Source organism: Catharus ustulatus, chromosome 9 (genome assembly GCF_009819885.2).
Source record: "Catharus ustulatus isolate bCatUst1 chromosome 9, bCatUst1.pri.v2, whole genome shotgun sequence".
Lineage (NCBI taxonomy): Eukaryota > Metazoa > Chordata > Aves > Passeriformes > Turdidae > Catharus > Catharus ustulatus.
Window position 1 is genome coordinate 28,641,043 of NC_046229.1, and position 24,069 is coordinate 28,665,111.

Here is a 24,069-nt window from a genome sequence, read left to right on the forward strand (position 1 = left end):
GATCAGGATGTCTGAGATGCTGCTGTGGGGAGCCTGGGGTCGAACCAGGGAGGAATTTGGTGTGGCTGTGTGAGTGTGGGGAGGTGTAGCTGGGACAGGACCTCGCTCCCAGCTCAGGTGCTGCAGGTGTGATGGCCAGAGTGGCTCCTGGGTGGTCGGACAGGGAAGTTTCCTTAACAGGAGCTTGTTCAAAACACACCAGTTTGGTGAAAATGGAGGGTTCCAAGAGCCCATGTCAGGATGAATCAGCCAGAGCTGGGAGCAATCATTTCCCTGTGGGGCACAGAGGAAAGCACTTGCCTGGTTAACCTTGGCACTTCTGTCTCCCTGGCACTGTTGTTTCCTTTCCCCCTGTACGAAAAGTTTTCTTTTCCTGGACTTTGCATTGTGTTTCCCTGAAAGGTTTCAGTCTCCCTCATGGAAATTATGCAAATGTCACCGTGCGCACGTAAAAAAACCTAACAATGGCACAAAAAGTACAGGACCAAAATAGGTTTTGCTTAAAAAAAAAAAAAGAGTCTATGTAGCAATGAGAGACTTAATTTCCCTGTTAAATATTTGAATTATTAGGAGATACTTCTGTTTATCAGTCCACCAAAGTCTCTTTTAAAAAATGAACTATACATTTTAAAAGGAAATATGTGTACAAATTTAGTGACAATGATGAAGTAAAAAACCCTGGGATGTAAAAGCAGATTCATTTGCTGTCCCAGATCTTTAACAAATGAAGGAGTTGGTTCACGTTGCAAAACAAGCTGACCTTCTAGCAAGGGCCAGGCATGAAGCTTTTTGCCAAAGGTGAATGGTTTGGAAAACTGAGCGTGTGTGAAAAGGGAAACAGTGGAAACTATTCCTGGGCTCTGGAAAGCAGCTCTGTAAAAATGTCAGCTCTGACTGAGGAGCTCTGTTTCCTACGTGCAGCCTGAGCCTGAGCCTGAGCCTGGCTCGTGTCCTGCCTGCAGGTTGTGTCCCTGTATTGGTGCTGGGGCTTTGTTTGCTCGGCGCTTCACAGCCAGCAGCAGGTGCTGCCCCAGCCCTGGCTCTAAGTGCAATTCTTGCTTTGCAGACTTTTCTCTGCAGATCTCTTCCTGCTTCACCCTTGCAGGTGTCTGCAATGCCACTGGTCCTGGCTGAGTTCCTTTTGGGGTGTTTTTGGAAAGCTGGGGCTCTGCAGTGCAGACCTAGAGGCCACCCTGCCTTGTGAAGTGTGAGTGCCCCTTTGCCAGAGTGCCAGCTTTCTCTTCCGTGTCACTCAAAAACTCCAGAATGGAATTTTAGGTCTAGCAAAGCACAGTAATGCCACTATAGCTTTTCCTAATGTTCAGCTGATGGCTTGAGGTCCTAAATTCTGGCAGGAGCCACCCACGAACACGTGCTTGGATGTAAATATGTGTATTACACACTGCTACGTTTATACTTCAGTTCTCCATCAGACATTGAGCTCATATATCAGCTCCTGAAGTGTAAGAGACAGGTATAAATGACCTAAAGTGAGTGTCCCTTGTCTGACAGGGGAAGTTAATAGTGCCAGTCTCTGAGGGAGCTACAGCAAGAAGCATAAATAGGAGCAGAACACTGTGTTCCTTCTTCGGTGTCTTGCCCTAATCCTGACACGTGAGCACCTACCAACACAAATAATGTTATCGGGTCAGAATCACCAGCCAATAATAAATCAGCCCTGGCAGTGGCCAGGCTCTCACTGCTGCACAGCAATGTGACCTCCAGCCAGGAAGAGACCTCATGTTGGGGCACAGATGCTTGCACTGGGTAAGAAGCATCTCACACCAGTGCTCGGGAGATGCGCACGCAGAGGCAAGGGAAGGTGTAAATTCACAGGGAATCTCTGTGGATGATGTCCTCTCCCAGCTACCCAGAGCAGCTGCAGGGCCAGTGAGGGTTTCCAAACATGGCAGAAATGGGCAGGCAGCAGATGCTTGGTGGCATATGGGTTATAGCTCAGGGTTGGGCCAATGGTTCACTGCTGATGTACAGTGGAAGGGTAAAGCTCTCCCTGAAAATGTGTAACACTTGAAAAACTTAACATAGTAGGTAATGAAACCCGCTTTTGGGGTTCCTGGCATTTCTGTCTACAGAAAAGATTGACTTTTCTTCTTAAAAGCTACTTGAGAACTCAGTGGAGAAATCCCAGTACAACCTGAAGGTAGAATTTGCCTCCTTTGAAAGGAGCTGGATGTGGAAGTGCCAATTTCAGTATTCTTTTATTTATAGATATCTTGGTGGCAGTTTTGTTGCAACTGTGCTCCTATGTGCTATCAGCATCCATCAATGCATTTCAGATAGATCCCAAGGCAACAGCTCTGGGGTTTTTCCACTCCCTCCCCTGCATTTTCCAAGACTTTTAAAATCCCAAAGACTGTATCAAGAGTCATGAGGGGTGGATAAAGCACTAGCAAGACTATCAAGAGCTACTGTTTCTGTTGGAAAAATAAAAAGTATTTGGTTCAAATTATTGGTTCTACTGGTTATATTTAAACTCCCTGGAAGTCAGTAGTGAGAGTCTACTGATCCTATTGCAAGATGAATTATTCTAAGGGATCCAGTGCAAACATTCAGAGGTACTTATCTAGAAGAAGCAGACTCTCAAAATCAGAGACACAACACCACATTTAATGCACATATTTACTCTTTGTGTACTAAGCACAAAGAGAGGGGCATAGGGCCAGGAGAGAGATAAGGTAACTTCTATTTTATGCGATGAAATTACATCTGACAACAACGGTGTGTCTATTTGTGAACAGAGTAAATGAGTCTGAGCCAAGTGGGGGAAGTGAGTAAGAAGGGATCTGTGCTGTGAGATGTACAGCAGAAGGCAGAGGACATCCCCTGTACTTTCTGCACTGTACAGAGGAGGAAGGAAGGGCAGGTTGCACAAAGGCAGTGCCAAGCTGTCAGGATTTCCTCCCTGAGAACTTCTGGTGAACGTACAGAGCGTTGTGTGCTACCCAGATATTGCATAAAAGACACATCTGTGACAAAAAAGGGCAATTGTGGCTGCAAAACTGGGCATGAAAAAGCAACGCTTGAATTATGGCTGCCTGCAAAACTTTGCTTAGTCTTCCATCCAGAATTGAAGAGCTGCCTTGTTTTCCAGAGACACTTTAAATGCTTGCTGCTGTCCTAGTCTGGGCAGGGCTGTGGCCAGCTCGTACCCCACCCCTGTGCAGATCATTCACAGGTAGGTGACACACGAAATCCGCATGGAACTGGTATTTTTTGGTGCCCTTGTGCATTCTCTAGTTTCTGTACGGCTTTGCTGTTGCACAGAAAGTCTATAAACATAACCCACAGTCACCTTTTGTACTTTCTCATTTTCTCCCCAAACAAGAATGGTCTGGTCTGGACTTTGCAGTAATCTCTGATGTACAGGCAATCCATCTCCAGTGATGCAGGAAAGCAGCCTCAGCCTCTGTCAGCCCTGTGTTTAAAGGCAAAAGTGCAAAACTTTGCACAGATCAAAGGGACTCAATTATTCACTTTACACACGCAGAGGTCTCCTGTGGTTTCAGGACAGTGTCAGAGCTGGAGCACCCAAAATAAAACCTGCCTTTCCATCGAGTAGGGGATGGCTGGTGATGGAAATGTCTTTTTACCTCACATGTCCCACAGGAGCAAGCACTTTCAGCTGCTATCAAGCTTTTCAATCACTTTGAAATCCATCCATGAAGCAACTCCTCTGTGGAGCCCAGCAGCAAAGAGCAAATTGGCACTGGAGACCTTTCTCACAGTGCTTCACTGAACTATCTCAGAGATTTGTACGTGAAGCTGGCAGTTTCTCTGAAAGAATAATCAAAACTCCTCAAAGTGTTTAAGGAAAATATGGCAAGAATTTAAGCCTTGTGTTAGAAAAGTTGTTTGTATCATTCCTCAGAGAATTTATTTATAAACAATGTTGTCGTACATTAACTTCTTGTGCACCCAGTCCTACTGGACCCTCTTTCTGTCTCTTGAAATGTTTAGATAGAAAATATAAATATGTCTTATAATGCTTACTTATTGTCTGTCTCTTGCATCATTTACAAAGATGCAACCAGGTTTAGAGTTAAACTACAGCACTTGTTTAAAAATGTGCTGTTTCAGAGACTCTTACGTAAAATGTTTGAGTTCTGGGTTCTGCCTGGACTTCATTTTTTCTTTCTCCAAATTTTTCATTGCCCTGTCATCAGCATGGAAGAAAGATGTGTGATCAAAAAGAGATGCAGGCCCAATGTATTTTGGTCAGTGGAATCTGCGTGCTCAGATCCTAAATCTACACAGATGCAGGCGTGAGGGCTGGACAGGAGGAAAGAACAACTTCAGAACGAGCTGCCTTTACCCTGGCATTGACTCAGCATTTGTAACAGCTCCCTGTCCAACTCCACAGGTTGTCTCTGGAAGCCAGAACAATGTGCTGCTGGATGTGAGTAATGCTATTTGTATCCGGCTTGTGGCAACAAAAAACAAAAAAAAAACCAAAACCAACACTCCAAAAACCCTGAAAACCTTCAGGCCCTAAAAACTTTTAGAATCACAACAACAACAAAAAAAAAAAAAAAAAAAAAAAAAAACAAAAAAAAAAAAAAAACCAAAAAAAACCAACAAGCAATGTTTGTTGGATGAACAACGATGCAGTGCCTGTTTGCCTGTTTCTGGGTCACAGCTCCATGCTTGTCCATCCCCTCTGTTGTCTGTCTGCAGGATTTTCCATTGTGTGCCTGTGTTTTGGCAGTTTCATTTGATGCTCACAGTCTGAGGCACTGGGTTCATACATCAAAGGGGGATCCCACCCCCGGCTGGGTTATGGCCATACATGGTATTTAGATTTATAAACCCAGTAAAACTGCTGCTATTTTAAGAAGATGCTGCCAGAAGTCTGGCTCTGGCCCTCTGGAACTAGGTCTAAATAATAATTTTTAAATGTTCCACAGTGGTGACCCTCCAGCAGATTTGCTGTGCTGCAGCAACAGGGACTGCAGACAAAGGCAATGACACTGCAGCATTTTATGTTAGTCCTAAACACTCAATAAGAGTTAAAAAGCTAAGATCTCTTAAACAATAAGAAAAAGGGGATTTGGTCTGGGGAGGAAAGTGGGAGTTATTAGCCTTGTAGTCTTTTGTGCTTTTGGAAGTCACATTTCAGCCTTTGCTCTGCAACCACAAAGGCTATAGATAAGCTTTTAAAAGAAAATTGAATTAGTTTTATTTTAAACAAAAGTTGAAATAACTTATAGCTCTCATAAAGCAGAAAGGACACCAGAGAAGTTAAAAATGCTGCCCAAGTGCAATGTGCTTTTGATCTACATCTGGTTCTAAGGTTTAAACTTTCACTTTCCCTTTTCCTTGCTCAAACCTTGTCAAAAAATCTCTCTACGGCGCATTACTAAACAGCCAGTTAATTAGCATGTCCTGATTGTTTTCTGCCACTGCTTTGGTAGCAGCAAGCAGTTATTTCCTCACTGCCCTGCTTTTACTGCTCTGCTCAGGAAGCTGTGTCATGAGGATATGTCACTGTCACCGCAGCTGTGCACGATGACATCTCTGCGTGAATCAAAAGGGAAAGGCAAATTTCAAAATGTGTGTCCTGGGGTGCAGCAGTGACTGATATGGAAAGTATTCACAAGTGGCATAATGAGCATTGTGTGTAAGAGTGCTGGGTGTAAGTGGGGCTTCACCAAAAAAAGCCTTGTGCTGGCTGACAATTGTTTGAGTAAGTCTTGAATTGACAGAGGGAGAACAAAGACTGCACCTCCTCTTTTTGGGCTGGTTTGTGTAGGCAAATTTTTTTTTTACTTTTGTTAGCAAATCAAACAAGCAGGGAGCATCAGGTTTCTATTTTTGAGCTAACCATTCCTTTAGGTTTTGTGCAGAATGATGTGTGAGCAGTGAAGGGTGCACCTTTCCACAGCGTGTGTGATGATGGGGACTGGATGGGGGTCCCTGATGGGGATCCCTGATGGGGACTGGATGGAGATCCCTAATGGAGACTGGATGGGGGTCCCTGATTGGGACTGGATGGGGATCCCTGATGGGGACTGGATGGGGGTCCCTGATAGGGACTGGATGGGGGTCCCTGATGGGGACTGGATGGGGATCCCTGATGGGGACTGGATGGGGATCCCTGATGGGGACTGGATGGGGGTCCCTGATAGGGACTGGATGGGGGTCCCTGATGGGGACTGGATGGGGATCCCTGATGGGGACTGGATGGGGATCCCTGATGGGGACTGGATGGGGGTCCCTGATGGGGACTGGATGGGGATCCCTGATAGGGACTGGATGGGAATCCCTGATGGGGACTGGATGGGAATCCCTGATGGGGACTGGATGGAGATCCCTGATGGGGACTGGATGGGGGTCCCTGATGGGGACTGGACGCTCCCAGTGGGCCAGGCTGCGGGAGCAGTGCCAGCAGCTCTGCTAACACCGTGTGCTGCAGGTGTGTCACAGCTCTGAGTCACTCCCTAGCCCTCCTCCCAGCCACAGCAGGAGGTGCAGGGGATGGACAGCTTTGCCACCAAGCCCTGCCAGGCGTTCTCACACCGACCCAACACTGACACTTGTGACACTGCTATGGAAGGGGCTGCAGGAGCCTGCTCCCTCTCTGTGCCAGGAATGCCAGAGCTGGCATCCTGCTGGGTGAGGACGTGTGGGCCAGAGGGTAGCGTTGCAACACCCTAAATATAGATGGGAAGTCCCCAGCTACGCTGCTGTGGGACTGCATTCCAGCCTCTGACAATAGTGCATGACTTTCAGACTGTGTTTTTGCAGCATAGTGCTGGGTTTGCCTCTTTTACAAGTGCCTTGTGCTCTGCTCTTCAAACCCTGGGTGTGCAAGCATCGTTGTCATAATATAGAAACACACCCCTGGCATAAAACTGGTGGAGTGCATGTCCTTGTCTGTGATGTTAAATAAGCTTGCCCTGGACTCCTGCAGTGATAATTCAGAAAGAGAACTTTTAATCACACTGATTTTTTTACCCTTTGTGGATGACTGCATTTTTGCCCCTTCCTTAGATGTAGAATTCAGCAACTGGCACCACCAGCTATTTGTGCTTATGAGAGTGTACAGGAGGGACAGAGAAAATATGAAGCTCCTATGTCCTGGTTACAACCTCAGCAAAAGTCCTGAGAAACTTCTCAGCTTGGCTTTAACCCATTCCTGGACCCACATCCCTGTAAATCTTAGGGGGGCTCTGCACAGTGGCACAGATCTCTGCTCCTCATCTTCCTCAGCACGGCTGAAGGGAGCAAAGACAAGATGATTTGTGCTGTGGCAGCAAGCCACTGCTTGGAGATTCGTTGCAGGCTGGCCATCAGCTCTAGTAATCACTCAGCCTAATATTTTTTTTTTCTTTTTAATCTAGCCGGTCATATCTTAAAGCTGTTGATACTTTCGACCTCTGGATGATCCAGAGTGTAATTACAGGGTGTGCAAGGACATGTTCTCTCCTGTTTGTTTTAGATCTGCCTCCCAGCAGATGCAGTTGGGTGCCAGACGCTTCCCGCATTGTGTGAAGCAGGCTGGGTTTGTTTTGGTGGTTTTTTTTAAACTCGCACTACTTGCAAAATCATAAACAGGCCCCTCTGCCACCTTTTTTTTTTTCTCAGCTTAAAACGTTTAACCCTGTCAAAACTGGCTGTTGGGGAGCAAGGTGTGAAATCCCTCTTGAGGACAGACCCTGTGCCAGCTCCCAGAGCAGCGTGGAGACAAACGTGGCTCTGATTTCACAATCCGGGGCTTTCTGCTTCTCCTCCTGTTCCCATGGGCTTTTCTGTGGGAAACTAATCTCTGAAAGGGAAAGTTGTCCACTGTGGTAACCGGGTTTCTCTGAAGTGCTGGCTGCTGAAGGCAGTGGGAGCACAGGGAAGATAAAGCTGTTTTGAAAGCTGCTCTGATGTCACCCGTGGGTTTCGTACGTCTCCCCATTCCCCACCTCCTCCCAGTAAAATAAGATCTAGTGTTAGGAAATTGCTCTGGAGTTAGCTCAGGTCCGTCCAAGATTTAAAGTGATTCCTGAACGTTTGTCTTCCTGGAACCTTATTCCATATGAAAGGTCACTGTAGCTTAATATATTTCCCTGAATAGGCTAAACTAAGTAAGGGAAAGACACCTGAATATTTCTGTCCTGGGCTGAATACTCTGGTTTATTTTATTCCAAGTTAACTATTCCAGCAAATTCTCTGATGAAAAAGAAAATGTTCAATGGAACTGTGGAAAGAATTAAACCCTTTTTTTTTCCAGTAAATCAAGGCATCACTGTAACCTCATTGAATTGCATCATATTTTCCCAGACTAAGGGACTGAGAGGATATTTTGGATAGAAAATTCTGTTGTGCTGATGTTTATAAATGCCAGTCTCTATACCAACCATCTCTTTTTTGCAAAATCCTATACTCTGTTTAAAAGGCCTCACTTTAGTTTGAGAAACGAGAAAGATACAGCAAAAACTTCTCTTTTTGTAACAAAAGTGTGCCAGCCTTGTTGTAGGGCAGAGCCAAGTCAAAGCCAGGGTGAATTTTCTTATCTTTTGGTGTGTGTCCTCACAATGAGGTTTCTCATCTCCATTTCCCACATGCCCAAGCAGGTGACCTGGGAAGATGAATTATCTTCTTTCACCATTTTTCAGGCACAATGTCTCAGAAATCCCTTTCTGGAGGTAAACCCACAAATCTGCAGAGCTGGAAAGCTGATGTTGGCTGGTAGCAGCAGGTGGAGCAGAGAAAAAAGCTTTTTGATAACCTGGGGCTGCTCCAGGACAGGAGGAAAGGTGCCCCATCACCACACCAAGAGGTGAAGTTTTAAGTGACAACTTTGACTGCACTTGGCACATACGCCTAATTAACTCAAAATTAATGGTCCAGAACCTAGTACAACAGTTGTGCTTAATGTTGCAGGAAAAACCCCTCCCTTTTATGTCCAGGGTAATACTTTTATTCCTGAAACACTGTTGGTTAGTATTGAATATCAAAGAATTGTAAGCATAAGTGTAATGTACACATTTATATTGGTTTATTTTCTTGTGACCTTTGTTGAACCTTTCCTAACATCCAGGATTGCATTGCTTCATTTTTTTTTTGTCTTTACAGCTTTAATTTTAAAAATAAATAAATAAATAACTCCCTCTTCAACGTGTTCAGCTGCATTCTTACAAAATCCCTATGCAGATGCTCAGACGGAGCAATGAGAAAAGATGAAGTTAATGCTTCTGTGGTTGATTACTTGATTTGCATTTCAGGCTTTTCTGAAAGGCTAAACTTGAGGGGAATATCTATTTATTCAAAACAGCTGCTATCTCATATATGTTTTATTTTAATATTAATGAGCACTTGTATTTTAAACACAGTCTTTACAGGTTGTAACTCCTCTCCAAGCACTAGCTGATAGGCAGATTATATGGTCAGTCATTGAAGTGAGTGTAATGATTTCCCTAGGCACCAGACCTAGCTATTAATTAATAACTTGGACTTATTACATAACACCAGTCAGAAAGAAAGATGCTTTAAACCACCTCCAGAGTGTTCTGGTATCTTGTAGTGTAACTCACTGTGCTTTTTTTTGTGTCTAAATCAAGAGCTGTACCTGTCAGCCTTTTGTGTCAGAGGCTTTTTACAAGGGCATGTAGTGACAAGGGAAAATGGCTTTGAACTGAAAGAGAATAGGTTTAGATTAAACATTACTGTGAGAGCAGAGAGACCCTGGCACAGGGTGCCCAGAGAAGCTATGGCTGCCCCTGGGTCCCTGGCAGTGTCCAAGGCCAGGCTGGACGGGGCTTGAAGCAGCCTGGGACCGTGGAAAGTGTCCCTGCCCATGGTAGGGGGTGGGAATGAGGTGATCCTTAAGGTGCCAACCCAAACCATTCTATGATTTTATGGCAAATGAAGGAAATTTTTGAAGCTGAGACTTTCCAGCAGAGCTGTAGGTCTTGGAGCACTTGAGCCTCACCCTGGAAAAAAACAAGAGGGCATTACTGCAGGTGTGATGTGACTGAAGAGATGTTGACCCAGCTTCCAACACCAGCTTCAGACAAAACCTGGCTTCTTGTGAAAGGTTAATGGGAAACGTAAATGCTGCCTGCGTGAGGAATCTGTTTTGGAAAACACCAGATGCTCCCCACGGGAGGAAGGCGGCAGCTGCCGAGGTTAATGAAGGAAAGTTGTGCTGCAGCTCAAGATGTGCCCGTCAGCAGCTGCCGTCATTTGGTGATATGGAAAAGTTACATTTCAAAGAGATTCCAATCCAGAAACCTGGCTTCAAGGTCATCTCACAGTTACTTTCTGTCTGTCTTAGTGACCAAGGACAGACTGGCTTCTTTCTTCATAAAAGGATGACAGAGGGAAAAAGATATCTGATATTGCTGACTTCATTTAGTCCTGCCAAGGGGAAAATGTGGGTGAAAAGGATTCCCCAAGGTTTGTAATACTGCAGCTATGGCAGTAAATAGAAATGGTAGCTAGGGAAGATTGCAAGAGTAGGAATCATTATCATCAGTCTTCAGGCTCTGGGAAAGGGGAATAGTCTGCTACATCAGCTTATCTGAGTCCTTTGGCATTCCTGAAACTGCATCAGGGATCAATCACAGCGCTGCCTCGCTTCATTCCCATCTTCAAGTAATGCATCCCTGCCTCTTTGGGAGAGACTAAAGTAGGAAATAGGGGTCAGTTAGGAACATATGTGCTGTAAATAAAATTTCCTTGAAACTTGAGCAAACTCAGGTGCAAGTTGAAGCTGTTCAAGCAAGAGCAGTTAAAGCCCTTGCTTTAATCAGAGCTGTTTGGCCCCAGCCAAAATGTAACTGGTAACTGCAGTCCATAATAACATCAGCTTCAGCTGCTGCTGCTGAGCTGTGCCTGCTGCCAGTAAACCACTGTCTGTGTTACGGGTAGTGCCTGGCAGGGGCAGAATATTTATAAACTCCACAGGAAGAAGGATGCAGCAACACAGTAAGTTAGAACTAACCCTCATCTCAAATATACTGGAATCTCCAGTAAATCAGTATGATCCTGACTAGTTTGGGAAGGTATTGCTGCTTGGTGAAAGCAGGAAAAAAAACCTGGCTACTTTCATCCCTTAAAACGGGCTCCTGGCAGCAGATTTGTAGTCTGATATTTTCCTTATAAAAATCAATACACTGTAGGCAGTGCATCCTATTCCATAACAGCATGAGTTTTACTTGTTCTGGAAACTGTGCTCGTCATCAGAAAGCCACTAAATAAATGAAGATGTACTGCTGGAAGATATGAATGTGGATCGGTGCTTTTCCAGCTCTTGGAAGCCAGGTAGGCTGCTTTTGGAAAAAGCATGTTCTGAGCAGCTTTGTCCATTGACACTTGTGCCCATTTGCATTACAACAGTGACTCAGACCAGGTCACGTTACAAATGTACTAAAATTATTTCCAGGCCATAATTGAACCTTGTACCTCCTGAGCAGACTGGTGAGCATCAGTAGGTGCTCAGGTGATCTGAAACATGAAATTATTTATTGGATGTTAAACCAGCCAACCAGCCCTTCTCTTTCCTAATGAATGGCCTGAGCTGCCCCTTCCCTGATTGCACATCACCACATTCACAGCTTTGCTGGTGATATTCTCCATTTCAGCTGCTCCTAGGGTCTGTAAACATCTCCTGTGATGCTGCCCTGTGACCAGTCTGGCTGGGTTATCAAGGAAGGAGGGGCAGAAGATCAACAGTGCCTTTGCTAGATGGATGGCACTCCTTGTGAAGATGCACCAAAGCAAGGTGGAGGTGGAGTCTAAAGGGAAATGTATGACAAAGCGGTGACGAGGGACTTGAACCTTACATCAGCCAGCCACTCCTTCCTGGATGTCAGGCCGTGCCTCACCAGCGTGTCCCTCTCTTCCCTGTCACCCTTGTTTAGGTGGCTGCAGGCCGCTGGATCAGTGATTCCGTGGAAAACAAATCCACCAAAAAAAGAACAGTTTCCTGCCTGGCCAGCTTGCTCATCCAGCCTCACAGCAGCTGCACAGCTGCTCAATCAGATGCAAGGGCAGTGAGGGACGGGCAGGGAGCGGGGGAGTGCGACAGGGTGACTGTCCCGCTTCTCGGGAAAGCAGCTGCTCTCAGTGCGTCAGACAGGGACACAGCCTTCGTTTGCCTCAGCACAATTCCCTGAACCCCTGCAGCCCGTGGAAAGCTCGCTGGAGAATGCTGATGCTGTCCCAGCACAGGCATATCCTGTGCCCTGTCATTCCCCTGGTGAGGTGGGACTGGGGAGGATGTGACCAAGCACCCAGTGATGTCACTCCAGGTCCTTTGATGCACGTGTTAACAGCATGTTGGGATTTTAAAAAGCTGCCCCAATGTGGCTGGTTTTGGTAAACTGCTATTAAAATAACCGTGTGTATTCATTTGTGGTGATGTCGGTCCTGCAAGTGACTTGTTCCCGGAAAAAGTAATTTGGGCCGTGCTGAGTCCCACACGCACAAGCTCTCCATTATATCCTGCATTATATCCACCCTGGGGGAGTGCAAGCTCCCCTTGATGTGAAGGGGGAAATATTTCCTATCTGCTGGCAACCTGCTGTCAGCTACACCCACGCTTCCTTAGTGACAGTTCTTCCACGCTCCTGTCGTCTGTGGCACTGAGACCCCAGGCAAACCCTGCAGCTGATAAGTTCTTTGCTGGTAAATAGCACTTTGTTCTTCTCATATTTGCTTGTTTCTGGTGGCATCGATTCCTGGTGCTCTTGTTGTCAGCAGCAACACCTGCCTGAGCCCAGCCCTCCCTCTGGGCAGCTGCAGGGCAGTGCTCCACCGTCCTGGGCTTACTCACAGGAGCTGCTGCTGCCTTTGGTTGTCATTTCCCAACTTGTTGCCTCATTAGTGACTGCTATCATCATTAGTCACTTACTGTTTCCTAGTGGAGAACATGTTCCACAGGGACTCCTGTCCAAGTCTGTGCTAATTTTACCTGTTCATGTGCAAACAGGGGATGAGTCCCGTCCTGAGGCTGACCCTGAAACCTTCACCCAGCGGTGATGCACGGGGCTGGAGCAGATGCTTGGCAGGTTGTTCCCCTCACTGCTGGCCAGCCATGCTCTGCAGTGTCCTGTCTGGACCATGCTGCCAGCCACGTGGCTGGCTTGGAGGGAATGCTCTGTCTTCCCTAGGGAAGCCACTTCCCGTGCCAGGGGTGCCTCTCTTCAATCCCAGTACTCCTGTAATTAGGCTGGGCCGCTGGGCTGCAGTCATACTCCTGTTCTAAAAGCGTACCAGTGACTGCTGCAGGGGTATTTCAGAGACACTCACCATCCTCTGGGGTTTCTAGGTGCTATCTTTAGGAGATGGCTATTGCAACCTGATTATGGGTATAATCCCTGCTTTGCTGTTTCAGTTATTCTGCATTAACTGAGATTTTCTGGATGCTCTAGATTGGTATAATTGCCACACACAAAGCTGAGGATCTGTATTTAATATTTCTTAATATATCATTCTAGCTGTTAGGTACATCCCTTAACTACCAATCAATGATTTGGTTCCCCTATCTCTATCACAGAGTGAGGCTGTGGGGATGAACCAAGGATGTCCAGCCCCTTGTTGGGGTTATTTGGCACCAGATCCAACACCGTGCTCAAAGCTTTGATGAACACCATAAAAAACAGACTTTGCTCAAGCAGGCTTTACATAATAATTAGTCTGAGTTAAATACAGCAGGCATGTTGCAGGACAGGTGCACTAGCCAGGATGTGGGCTGCAAATCATGTAATTGCTTCTTGCTGCTCCTTTCGATACTAGGCATTGATATTTGTTTGTTGCCCTGATAAATGTTTGGGTTTCTCACAGCAACAAAATTACTGAAAGAGATTAGCTGTGGTGCCCAATAGGGCTGATAAAGAAACATATTTCTTCCTATTCCAGCCATGGAAAGGGAAGGCAGGTGAAAGTCCCTTTCAGGAGGTTCTCCCAAAATTAACAACCTTGAGGGAAAAAAATACAAAGAGATTTGCTAAAGTTCTTTCACATGAGGTATAGGTGCCTTCTCCAAAAGTTACAGGGCAGGAGCAGACCAAGAGGCCTTTCAGTGTGCAAAGGCTGCCTGTTCCAGAGCACAGTGGGGTTTATACCACTGTGATTTTCTTTGTTTTTGTAAGGAAACATACAAAAGGATAAATTGTTTACAAGAACGTTTGTATTTCGGAACACCACACTTCAAAAAATTGTGTGCTCTTGTATTTCCTCAAACAGCTACAGGACAGCTACCCAACCCCTTTTACAGCCAGCACTTTGCACTTCCCTCTAAAAAAAAAATGCAGCCAGGAGCATTTATTGGGAATATTCTGTATATTTGCAGCAGTGACCTATGCATTCACACAGGCACTGGTCTGGCGGAACACACGTAATCTCCACAGCATCACTCATTGTCACTGTGTCACCACTATGTCACTACTATGTCACTGCTCCCTGACCTCAGAGCTCTGCAGTCACGGCTGATCCCTCCCTCAGCTCTCAACTGTGACCCACTTAGGCTGCACATTTATCTGGCATTCCCATCTGGAAGGACTGTGGCTGCCGAGCGAGCTGACCTCTCCTTCTGGAAACAGCAGGAGCCTGCTCCGAAAGCCAGCAGTGTGCAGGGGGACACAAATGACATCTCGGTGTGCCCCGAGGAGCGCTGGCCTGCCTGGCAGGTACAGGGCTGATGCCAGCAGGAGCTGAGCCCGGCTGGGCTGGGCAGGTGCCAGGCAGGGCAGACACACCCCGCTCAGGATGCCCTGGCCCTGGCCCTGGGACACCAGGGATGGCTCTCCCCAGGTTCAGCCCCGCCAGCCCCAGCTGCTCCCAGCGAGTTCTCGGTCCCTCAGCCCTTTCAAAGCAATATTCAAACCAGGAGGGTGCCAGCACAGCCCCTCTGCCACGCTCCTGGGGTTTCCACTTCCCTTGGACACCCCCAAAGGCAAAGGGAAGCACCAACTCATTAAACTGCTCCCAAATGTCTTGTCCATATTGGACAGCAGACTTTCTGAGCTCTGTAAAAATCATAATAGTACCACGTCCCCTGGAAGCCCAAAGGCAGGCTCCCGTCCAAAAAGCCACCAAGCTGCTTTGTGGTCTAAATCTGTAACACAGAAACGCAACTTATTCCATGAGATCCCAAGTGGGAAAACTGGCTGGGGAACATGAGTACTAATTTATGTCAATTAGATTATCTTGAATGGAATATTTAATATTTTTAATGGAACATTTTTTAATTGCTGCTCATGGGTACTTTGTAGCTGTTGGAAACTCTGATCTAAACGATTATTTTAATGAAAGATTGCCAAAGGACTCACATTTGAAACTCCTACGTAGGCTAACAGCGGGACTATTTTCCCTGGGCTGGCCAGCCCTCGTTTCCCAGTCAGGGCACTCAGGGTAATGCCAATTAGCACAGCTACAGAACTCAGTGAGGCAAACTGCTCAGGGTGCTCCCCACAAATCCAACTGTGGAGCCTCCTCAGGAACAGTCTGAGCTGATGGGCCATGGACAGTGCAGCAACCTTTGGAAAAGGACATCTCTGTATTTGTGCCAGGGCACTGATGGGTTTAACTGCCCTGACCAAACCCTCCTGTATCCCCCACCTGCTGCTCATTGGAGGGGACTCCATTTAAGCTCAGCCTTGAAATGCTTTTGTTTGCCCCTGGATGTTGCTGTAGGTGCAGCCCCCCATACAGCTCTTGCTCCCAGATGGATCAACACCCCATGCTGCAGGTAAGTCTGGCACCAGCCCTGTTTCTGGCCTCTCTCTGGGGGGCACCTTGCACTGATGTCAAAGCCTTGCTTCTCCCTGGCACATGTTACAAATGCCACCTGAAGGAAGCTGAATTTGGGATGCTGTCCCAGCTTCTGACCAGTTTTTCCCTCTTGAATCACAGTAAGTTAAAAAAAAAAAAAGCAAAACAAACCCATGAAGATCCCAAAACGATTTCTAAAGGTCACGTTTCCTCTCTGTTCAAGTTGCCAAACTACAGTGTCTCATCCAAGAAACCCTTCCACACATATACATGCGTGTCTATACAGCTCTTTAAACCATCATCAGTGTCCCCTTTTCCAAAGGGAGAGAGAGCTGCAATTTCAAGTGGGGCAGCAGATTGATTATATTTATAGTCTGGTTTTATCTTCCAGCCACAATACACAAATCCACAGAGCAAGATCCCCTCACTGCACACTTGTTTACTGCATGGCATTGCTTTCCCATTCTCCTGGAGTGGTGAATCATCCTCATGCTGAGCTCCCCCTGCCCTCAGAGAGCCTCTCCAGCCTTTGCACACAGAGCACTTGAGGAGGGTCAGCAGCCTTGGTGCTGTGCTTTAGAAGGTTCATTTACACGTTGCCTCTTGGCAGCATGGAGGACTGTCCTTCAGCTTCAAGACCCTAATTGCTGCTGGATGAGGTCAGTTGAAACTCCTGACCTAGTTACCCAAAATGATGTGGTTGGCTTTAAAAAATTAGATTTACTCCTTTTCTAAATGATTGCAAAGTCTTTGCATCAAGTTCTTGTTTGAGGAATTGCTAGAGATACTCCTGTTGCAATTTTGAATTTCTCTTCATTGTCATAAAGGTGAGAGGTGTATTTTTTGTGGTACACGAGTAGGGAAGCTGTGAGAAAAACACCAACTATTGTGTTTAAATAGAGTGATATGTGGAGAGTTAGAAGTTGCTGTTAGCCCAGATTTGCTGGGGTGTTTCAACAATTCCAGATCCTCAGACCTAGGTGCAGTTATCAGGTGGGTTAGGGCAGCGTGGGCTGGCATTGACTTGCTTGGCATCACTCTGGGCTCGCTGTGTGGTTGGAAGTGTGCCCTTTTCTTACTCCTCAGCTTTCTGCAGCGTGTCTACTCCCATCAATGCTTGTTTACACACTTGTCCAGGTTCTGTGCTCCTTTGCTTTCACTGAGATCCTTCTTATTGCCCTGCCAGGCAGCTCCAACCCGTGTGCCAGAGTGGATGTGGGCAGGAGCAGTTTTACAACCTGATGGAAGCTAAAAAGGGGACAGTGCTCTGGCCAGCTGCTGAGCAGCACCCACACCTTGTCCTGCAGGCCCCCAGTTGTGTCACCCTCCCCTTGCTGTCCCCACACCAGCTCTGTCCCCATGCCAGCCCTGTGTCTGGTATCACGGTGTGTCTGGCTGTGGGCAGCCTGCTGGGACTGGGGGTGTGTGAACCTGGACGGGCTGTGGGGGCAGGAGCAGTTTATTATTTGTTGCCATTGGATACTGATACCAGGGCACCAATTTTAACTGCAGCTGTAAGGCTGCCAGGGGTACAGAACCAGCATCTCTTAAAGCAATCGTTGGGGTTTTATTTCCACAGGAAATGTTCACAGCAATATCTCGGGCTGCAGCACTCCCAGTGTGCCTGCAGAACCCGGTTTTCTAGTGAAGCTTCCTCCGAGGAGCTGGGAAAACAGATTAAAAACTAGAAAAGCAGCAATTGGAAGGAACGCTGTGTGTTGGATTTTTATTTAAATTTTTTTTTTCCCTGTTGGTACACCAGGTTGTTTTGGCTGTGGAGCCTGGCCTCTGTGCTGCAGACAGACTGTGCCAGGGACTCAGCATGGCTTGCTTGCTTTGCCAGCCCTGTGGCTCACTCTGTGGCAGCTGCAGAGCCACCTGCATGGCCTTCCATGCTCAATACCCATCAGTCAGATTTTAAAAATACCCCAGTGCAGCCTCACACAGGGATGCCAGGTCTAACAGCCCCACTTAATTTCCTCTACATACTGTGCTATAAGTAGTTCAGGCACCTGCTGAAACTAGAAATGTTTCTTTCCTCAAAACCAGACACCAGCAGTGGTTAATTACATCCCAAATTGGCACAGTTGAATCTTTATAGAATTATTCCTGCCCCAGGTCTGAGTCTTTAATAGGTATACTTCTGGCTATTTTTATTATTTTATTCTATTACAAAAGCAATTATCAGCCCAAATCTGTTTTCCCTGGTTAGTGAAAAACCCCTGTTGCAGGAAATTATTGGGATGAGTTTTTCTTGTGCTTTCTTATGTGGACTTCACTATGAGCAGATGTTTCTGCATGGCTCTCACAGCCCCAGCCACCTATGGCAAGGTGGGAGCTGTCCCAAATTATTTTGTGCACAGAGCCAGTATAACAGACAGGTATATCTGTGGGTATGTATGCATTCACTCCGTTACACAAAGAATCATCATGTAATCAGGGACTGGTTTGGGGTGGAAGCAGGCCCAGAGATGATCTTAGCTCCAGCCCCTGCCATGGGCAGGAAACCTCCCACCAACCCAGGCTGCTCAAAGCCCTGTCCAACCTGGCCTTGAACACTTCCAGGGATCCAGGGGCAGCTACAGCTGCTCTGGGCTCCCTGGTCCAGTGCCTCTCTACCCTCATAGCCAAGGACTTCTAATCCAATCTGATCTACTCTGTTGGAATCCATTCCCCTTTTTCCTGTCACTCCATGCTTCTGTGAAAAGTCCCTCTCCCTCTTTCTTGTAGGCTCCTCTCCTGCAATGCATACCTCAAGGAGTTGCTTTTGGATGTGCAACTGAAGTAGAAAATACCATAGCTCGAATTTTGTTGATACTTGGAAAAGTGGAATGTTATAGAAGTGACTGCTGTGGGTATATGTGAAATAAGCAATTAAAGCTGTGAGCTGAGCACTGCAGACAAAATAGCTGGAGCCAGGACCTAAACAGACCTGAAATGCAGATGCCACAAAGCTAAATAGAGACTGGTTTGGGGAAAAACTAGTGCATGGAATAACAATGACCAGTACCTTCTCCCTAAGCCTGTTACCTAGCAGGGAGTCAAATGCCTTTATTGTACTATTGCCTCTCCCGACTTTACACAGGTTTTGTGACACTAAAGTCCTCCTAAACCCTTTCTGAAGCAAAGGTCTCAGGCAGCAGCAAGGGCAGGACGCTGGGTGCCCGTGTTCCCAATGGCATCCTGTGAGCTACAGCATGATCTGGCAGCTCAATGTGTGCCTGGCATGTTGTAGAGATTGGCTTCACAGGCATGTTGGGACAGAGGATGTGGTTGAACACTCTGTTCAGCTTTCAACCTCTGAAGGTTTTTATTCTGTTGATAAAACCCAAACACAAAACTCACTTCACAGAGCAAGAACTAACTGCTTTAAACTTAGCCCTATTAAGACCTCACCCAGGACCCAGCGCTGCCCAGTGTCCAGTGCCAGTGTGTAGCTGAGTGTGCAACACAAATTAGGCAACAAAAGGAGCTTTGTATCAAAATAGTTTATTAAAAACAATAAAACTTCACTGAAGCTTACTGTCCTCAAGACAGAATTATGACATTGCAGCATTCAACACAATCATAATCCACATAGAAATATAATACTATACAGCTCCTGTTCGCCTTGGCCAAGTCCTGCCCTCAGTCAGGCCCCACACAGCCCTGCTGACACAACCCAGCCCTGCATACTTTCGCTGCAGAACCTGTTCCTCTGGGAACTGAGTTATTCCATCCCTTCCTGCCCTCACAGTGCTGTTACTGTGAGGAGGTTGCACAGAAACCCAGCACAGCTCTTGGCAGCTCGAGGCAGTAACAGAACCGGTGCAGGCACACCGAGCCACCGACAGCAGCAGCACTGGGGGCATGTTTAGGAAAAATAAATAGGCACCCAATTACTCAAGTTCCCAGCAGTGCCCAAGTGCAGAGAGCAGCTTCTGCTCACAAGAAGGAGGCTCTGACCAGACCTGCCACATCGCTCCTCGGCCGTGACAGAAGGGCTCCTGCACAGCCACCTCTGCAGAGAAGGGCAGTGCCAGCAGCTGCTGGCACACTCTGCCACGTCCCCTGAACACCCTCCAGCAGCGTCACTCCGGGCCATCAGCTCTGCACCAGAGCCAGTGTTTGTCCTTGCACCGTGGCAAACAGGCTGAGCGCTCAGTGCCCCAGCCTTTGGGGTCAGGATGCTGCTCACGAGCCGTGGCTCGGCTTCCTCGGCAGCCCACAGGCTGCTTCTCCTCCTCTCCATCACTCATGTGCCCTGGGCTGCTCTGCTGATGGGTGTCTTCCTGCACAGTTCCTGGTAGAACTCCGATTCCAAAAAGCGTGGGTAGGAGTTATTCTCCATCAGGCTGTAAACTCGCTTCTGCGCCGCGCTGAAGCAGGTGTGGGTGGGCCCCTGGATGTTCTGTGCGATCATGTTCTTGGTCTGGAAGTCTATGTTTATCTGAAACACAGAAAGAGGGACATTACTTCTGAGAACAGGATTCAAGTGTCATACACAGCACAACTTCTGAAGAGTAAAAAAGGCAAGACCCCTATTACTACAAGGTCAAATTGCTGGAGAATTCTCTTTAATAAAATTCTTCTCTTGCACAAAACCAAAACTAATTCAGATATCTTTTGTCAGTTAAAATGGTAATTTCTCTGCCACACTGCCTGTGCCATTTTCCCGCTCTGTCAACAGGCAGTTGTATTCAGACACAGACATTAGGTGAGGTTATGTACAATGCAGTTTGACATCTGTATCTTGAGTTCAAGGAAGTAATGACTGTAAGAATTCATAGAACAGAGCATTTATGTTTAAGTAGCTTCTCTTTACCTCTTTGGGAGCCTCCTTCTCAATGAAGTCATTGTAGATTTTCTTTGCTTTCGATGTCAGCTTTTGGGGTGATTTAGTTTTCTTGAAGTCCTCACAGGCCAACCAGAACTCGATGTTCTCTTCACAAAACTCAGACTTCAAAAAAGCTCGGAAAGCAGCAAGACCATCTAAGGAAAGAAAAAAAAACACTCACCATCAATTAACTATTTCAGGAATCTTGAGTTTACCTATTGGCCACATCAATTTCTACCACAATGCTTTGCTGTAGGTCTATTTTTTTTCAACAACATCATGGCAATAATAAAAAAAATCCCTAATTTTTGTTTGCAAGCAAGTTAATGCTTTAACAGCTTGGCAGGTTTCACTTTGAGTTCGCCATTTCTTAGGCAAACACAAAAAATGAAACCATTTCTATGGTTGTTTCCTCCTGTGATGCAGAGAGTACATAAAAATAAACATTACTCTCTAGATAAGCTCTGCTCTGTTAACCTTTACACTGCAGTAAATATGACTGCTACAGTACTCTGGAATAGTCTTTCAATGGAAAGGATGACTCAAGCTCAAAGAGCAAATAGTAGTATTATTTCTTAGTCCTTTTGCTTTGCTAGTGAATGCTGCTTTTTGTAGAACAGTAAAACCCCGAGATCACCTGTGCTGCAGAATCCTTGCCACATTACTGGAAAGCCCTTGCTTTTGGTTATGCAGCGAGCTCAGGGAATAAATGCCCTTTTCCCAGTTGCCAAATGGGAAAAGCCCAGCTGACAGGTATGATTTTAGCTACGAGGGTTCCAAGAAAAAAAAAAAGAAATCTTTTTTTTATCATTAGCTTACATTTTTGTCGTGAAAAACCCACTTCTATGTATTTTGGCTTTAAACTGTTAAAAGCATTTAACTTGCAAGAGCAGAACCAAAGCTCTTTACATGAGAGGTACAATGCTGACACAGGAGGAAGCAAACTCCTATAGACACACAAACTTCTCCATCCCTCTGTTCCCAAATGTTACTTGTTGGAGACAAACTTACATTTGTTAGCAAGAAGTTCATCAAAGGCTTCTGACCACAGCTGGGCTTCCTCGGGGGAAGGTCTGCAAAAAGGGAGGGAGAACATCAGACCGCACTGCTCAGGCTTCACTGCTTCTGGGGAGCTCAAACAGGACCCCTTCCTCACGACTTACCTGAAGTAGTTGCGGTGTTTCCCTGCCTTCTTAGATTTCCTTTTGTTAGGATTGGAAGAGTTCTGCAGGAAGTAGCTCAGTCTGGTTTTCCAATCCTTAATGCTGGAAGGAAGAAGAGGGAGATGCCGGTTAAAGACAGCGCTGGAGACAGCGGCGCTGTCCCCGCCGGCGAGGGGAGCGAGGAGGAGCCGGGAGAGCCCTGCGGCACCCCGGGAGAGCCCTGCGGCACTCACATGGTTCTCTTCATCCTGCCCTTGTCCTCCTCGGGCTCGCTGCGGCGGCGGCTGCCCCGCTCCATGCGCCCGCCGTGCCGCACCGCCAGCAGCAGCGCGCTCTGCATGCCGAGTCTAGCTTAGCTGAGATGAGCTGAGCCTGGCTGAGCCGAGCCTAGCCGAGTCTAACCCCGCCGCACCCGGCGCACCCGCTCTTATGGCCCCGCGGGCGGGCGGGGCCGGGCTGGGCCGGGCTGGGCTGGGCTGGGCTGGGCTGGGGGCGGCCCCGAGCCAGCCACGGCTGCGCTCCCTCCCGGCGCAGCAAACCCTGCCTCTGCTCCGCATCGCGGCTCTTCTGGCCCTCTGCTTGCTTTGTCCTGGCCCCCCTTCTTGGAAATCACACCACCCGAGGGCTGGCTGTCCTCTTCCATCAGCCAAAAACGTGCCCTGCTCTTCTGGAGGGGTTTGGTTTAAGGTTGTTCGGGTTTTTGAGTGTGGCCAGTACGCGAGAAAGGAGGGACGTGGCGGTGTCTGTTCAGCAAATGAAGCAGCCCCAAGCTCGGGCTAAGTGCGGTGCTCTTGGTGCGGCCCCTGTGCTGAGCCGGGCTGCGGATCGCTCCCAGCCCGTGCCGGCACAGGCTCTATCTCCGGGCACTGTTGCCACCTACCAGTGAATTGTGTAAATTACTCAAGCTGCAGCGCTTTACCCGAGCCCTCGGCTTGTTGAAAAGGCCGTATGGTCCTTCTCAGTGTCCAGCTGGAGGATATCATCTCCAAACAATTTGGGTTTAGGAACTGTGTGAGTCTCTCTTTACGCTCTCTCTGCTTTTTGCTCTCTTTCTGTGCGTGTGTCTTTCTCTCCACAGAGACGCAAATAGCGATGTTCAGAGAGACTGACTCCCAAAACACCAGCTGACTTCAACACGATCACATAGTATAAATAATCCATTTAGATAATCACTGTGTCCTTACAACATCTACTTGCTGAACACTCACAAGCTGCACTAAAGCACTTTGCTTTAAATGAGATGTCTTGGGGAAAAGAAATGCCATTTAATTTGTGACAGTATTTCAACAACTTTTCAGTGCTTCTGGTTGTCCTTTGCAGTATGCATTGATGATCTGATAGGAAAATAAAGTTCAACCCTATAAATTTTACCAAATCACTTTAAATGATTTTTGCAACAGGTAGCTCTTAGTCCTGTACACGGCATGTACACAAAGGGAAATTATTGTGAGTGTGGTTACTGTGGGAGAAAGTATGGGAAAAGTAAGGCTCTAAGTGCTGTAAAAACCTCAGTTCCAGAAACTCTGTGGGATGAAATTGCCAAAGCAAAGAGCAGGGCAGGCAGTGCCAGGATGATGATGGACATGTGCTGGCTGCCTTCCAGCGCTTCCATCAGCACCGGCATGGAGAGCAGGGCCAGGAGAGCTCTGAGATGTGGGACACTGGGGACACACACACAGGAACAGCACCTGGGGCTGTGGGACACCTGGGACACACACACAGGACACACACACGGGACAGACCCTGGGACACACAGACAGGACACACACATGGGAACGCCGCCCGCACGTGCAGACCTGGCACAGGCAGCCTTGGAATAGCACCGGGAAACTCAGCCCTGGCCTTGCCAGGCTGCAGCCTCTGCACAGGATCAAATGATCTGCAGAGGAGAACAGCACGTCCCCACCTGACTTGGAGATTTCCTCGGTTTGGATGCTGGTTTCAAGTTTCTTTCACTTGATTCTCAATGCTGGATGGGGGGAAATGTGCCAGCTGTTGGGAAGTGGGAAACTTCAGAGTCTAGCAAGCTACAAAAAGGTTTGGTTAAGCAATTATATTTTGGGAGCTTACCCGTAGCACACCAGAGATCCTGCAGATGTTTAAAGCCTGACAAAATGTTTTCTTGTTGGTCCTAGAGGAGGATTGCAAGGGTAGAGCTGGGATATTCCCAGCATCTGCCAAGTTGTAAAGTTGGCAGTAGTCAGCATATGGAAAATTGCAGCATGAATCATGTATTTATCTGATACTTTCTATTTCAAACTTTTAATTGCTTCTTTCAGAAACACATAAGATGGAAGTGCCAGTTAAGGAAGGTGGTTATAACATGTATAATGTCTTTCAAGAGTGGGAAAAAACAGGTAAAAA

At 47.1% G+C, this 24,069-nt stretch overlaps 1 protein-coding gene across 1 annotated transcript; it reads right to left on the minus strand.

The window, feature by feature from the left end:
- Positions 1-19,199: 19,199 nt before the first annotated feature.
- Positions 19,200-22,104, minus strand: RGS2 (regulator of G protein signaling 2). Its single transcript, XM_033067308.2, has 5 exons — positions 21,939-22,104; positions 21,706-21,807; positions 21,554-21,615; positions 20,531-20,697; positions 19,200-20,155 (listed from the first exon to the last, which is right to left on the minus strand). The coding sequence occupies exons 1-5, from the start codon at positions 22,043-22,045 to the stop codon at positions 19,961-19,963; spliced, it is 633 nt and encodes a 210-aa protein (XP_032923199.1). The 5' UTR covers positions 22,046-22,104; the 3' UTR covers positions 19,200-19,960.
- Between the last annotated feature and the right edge of the window lie 1,965 nt (positions 22,105-24,069).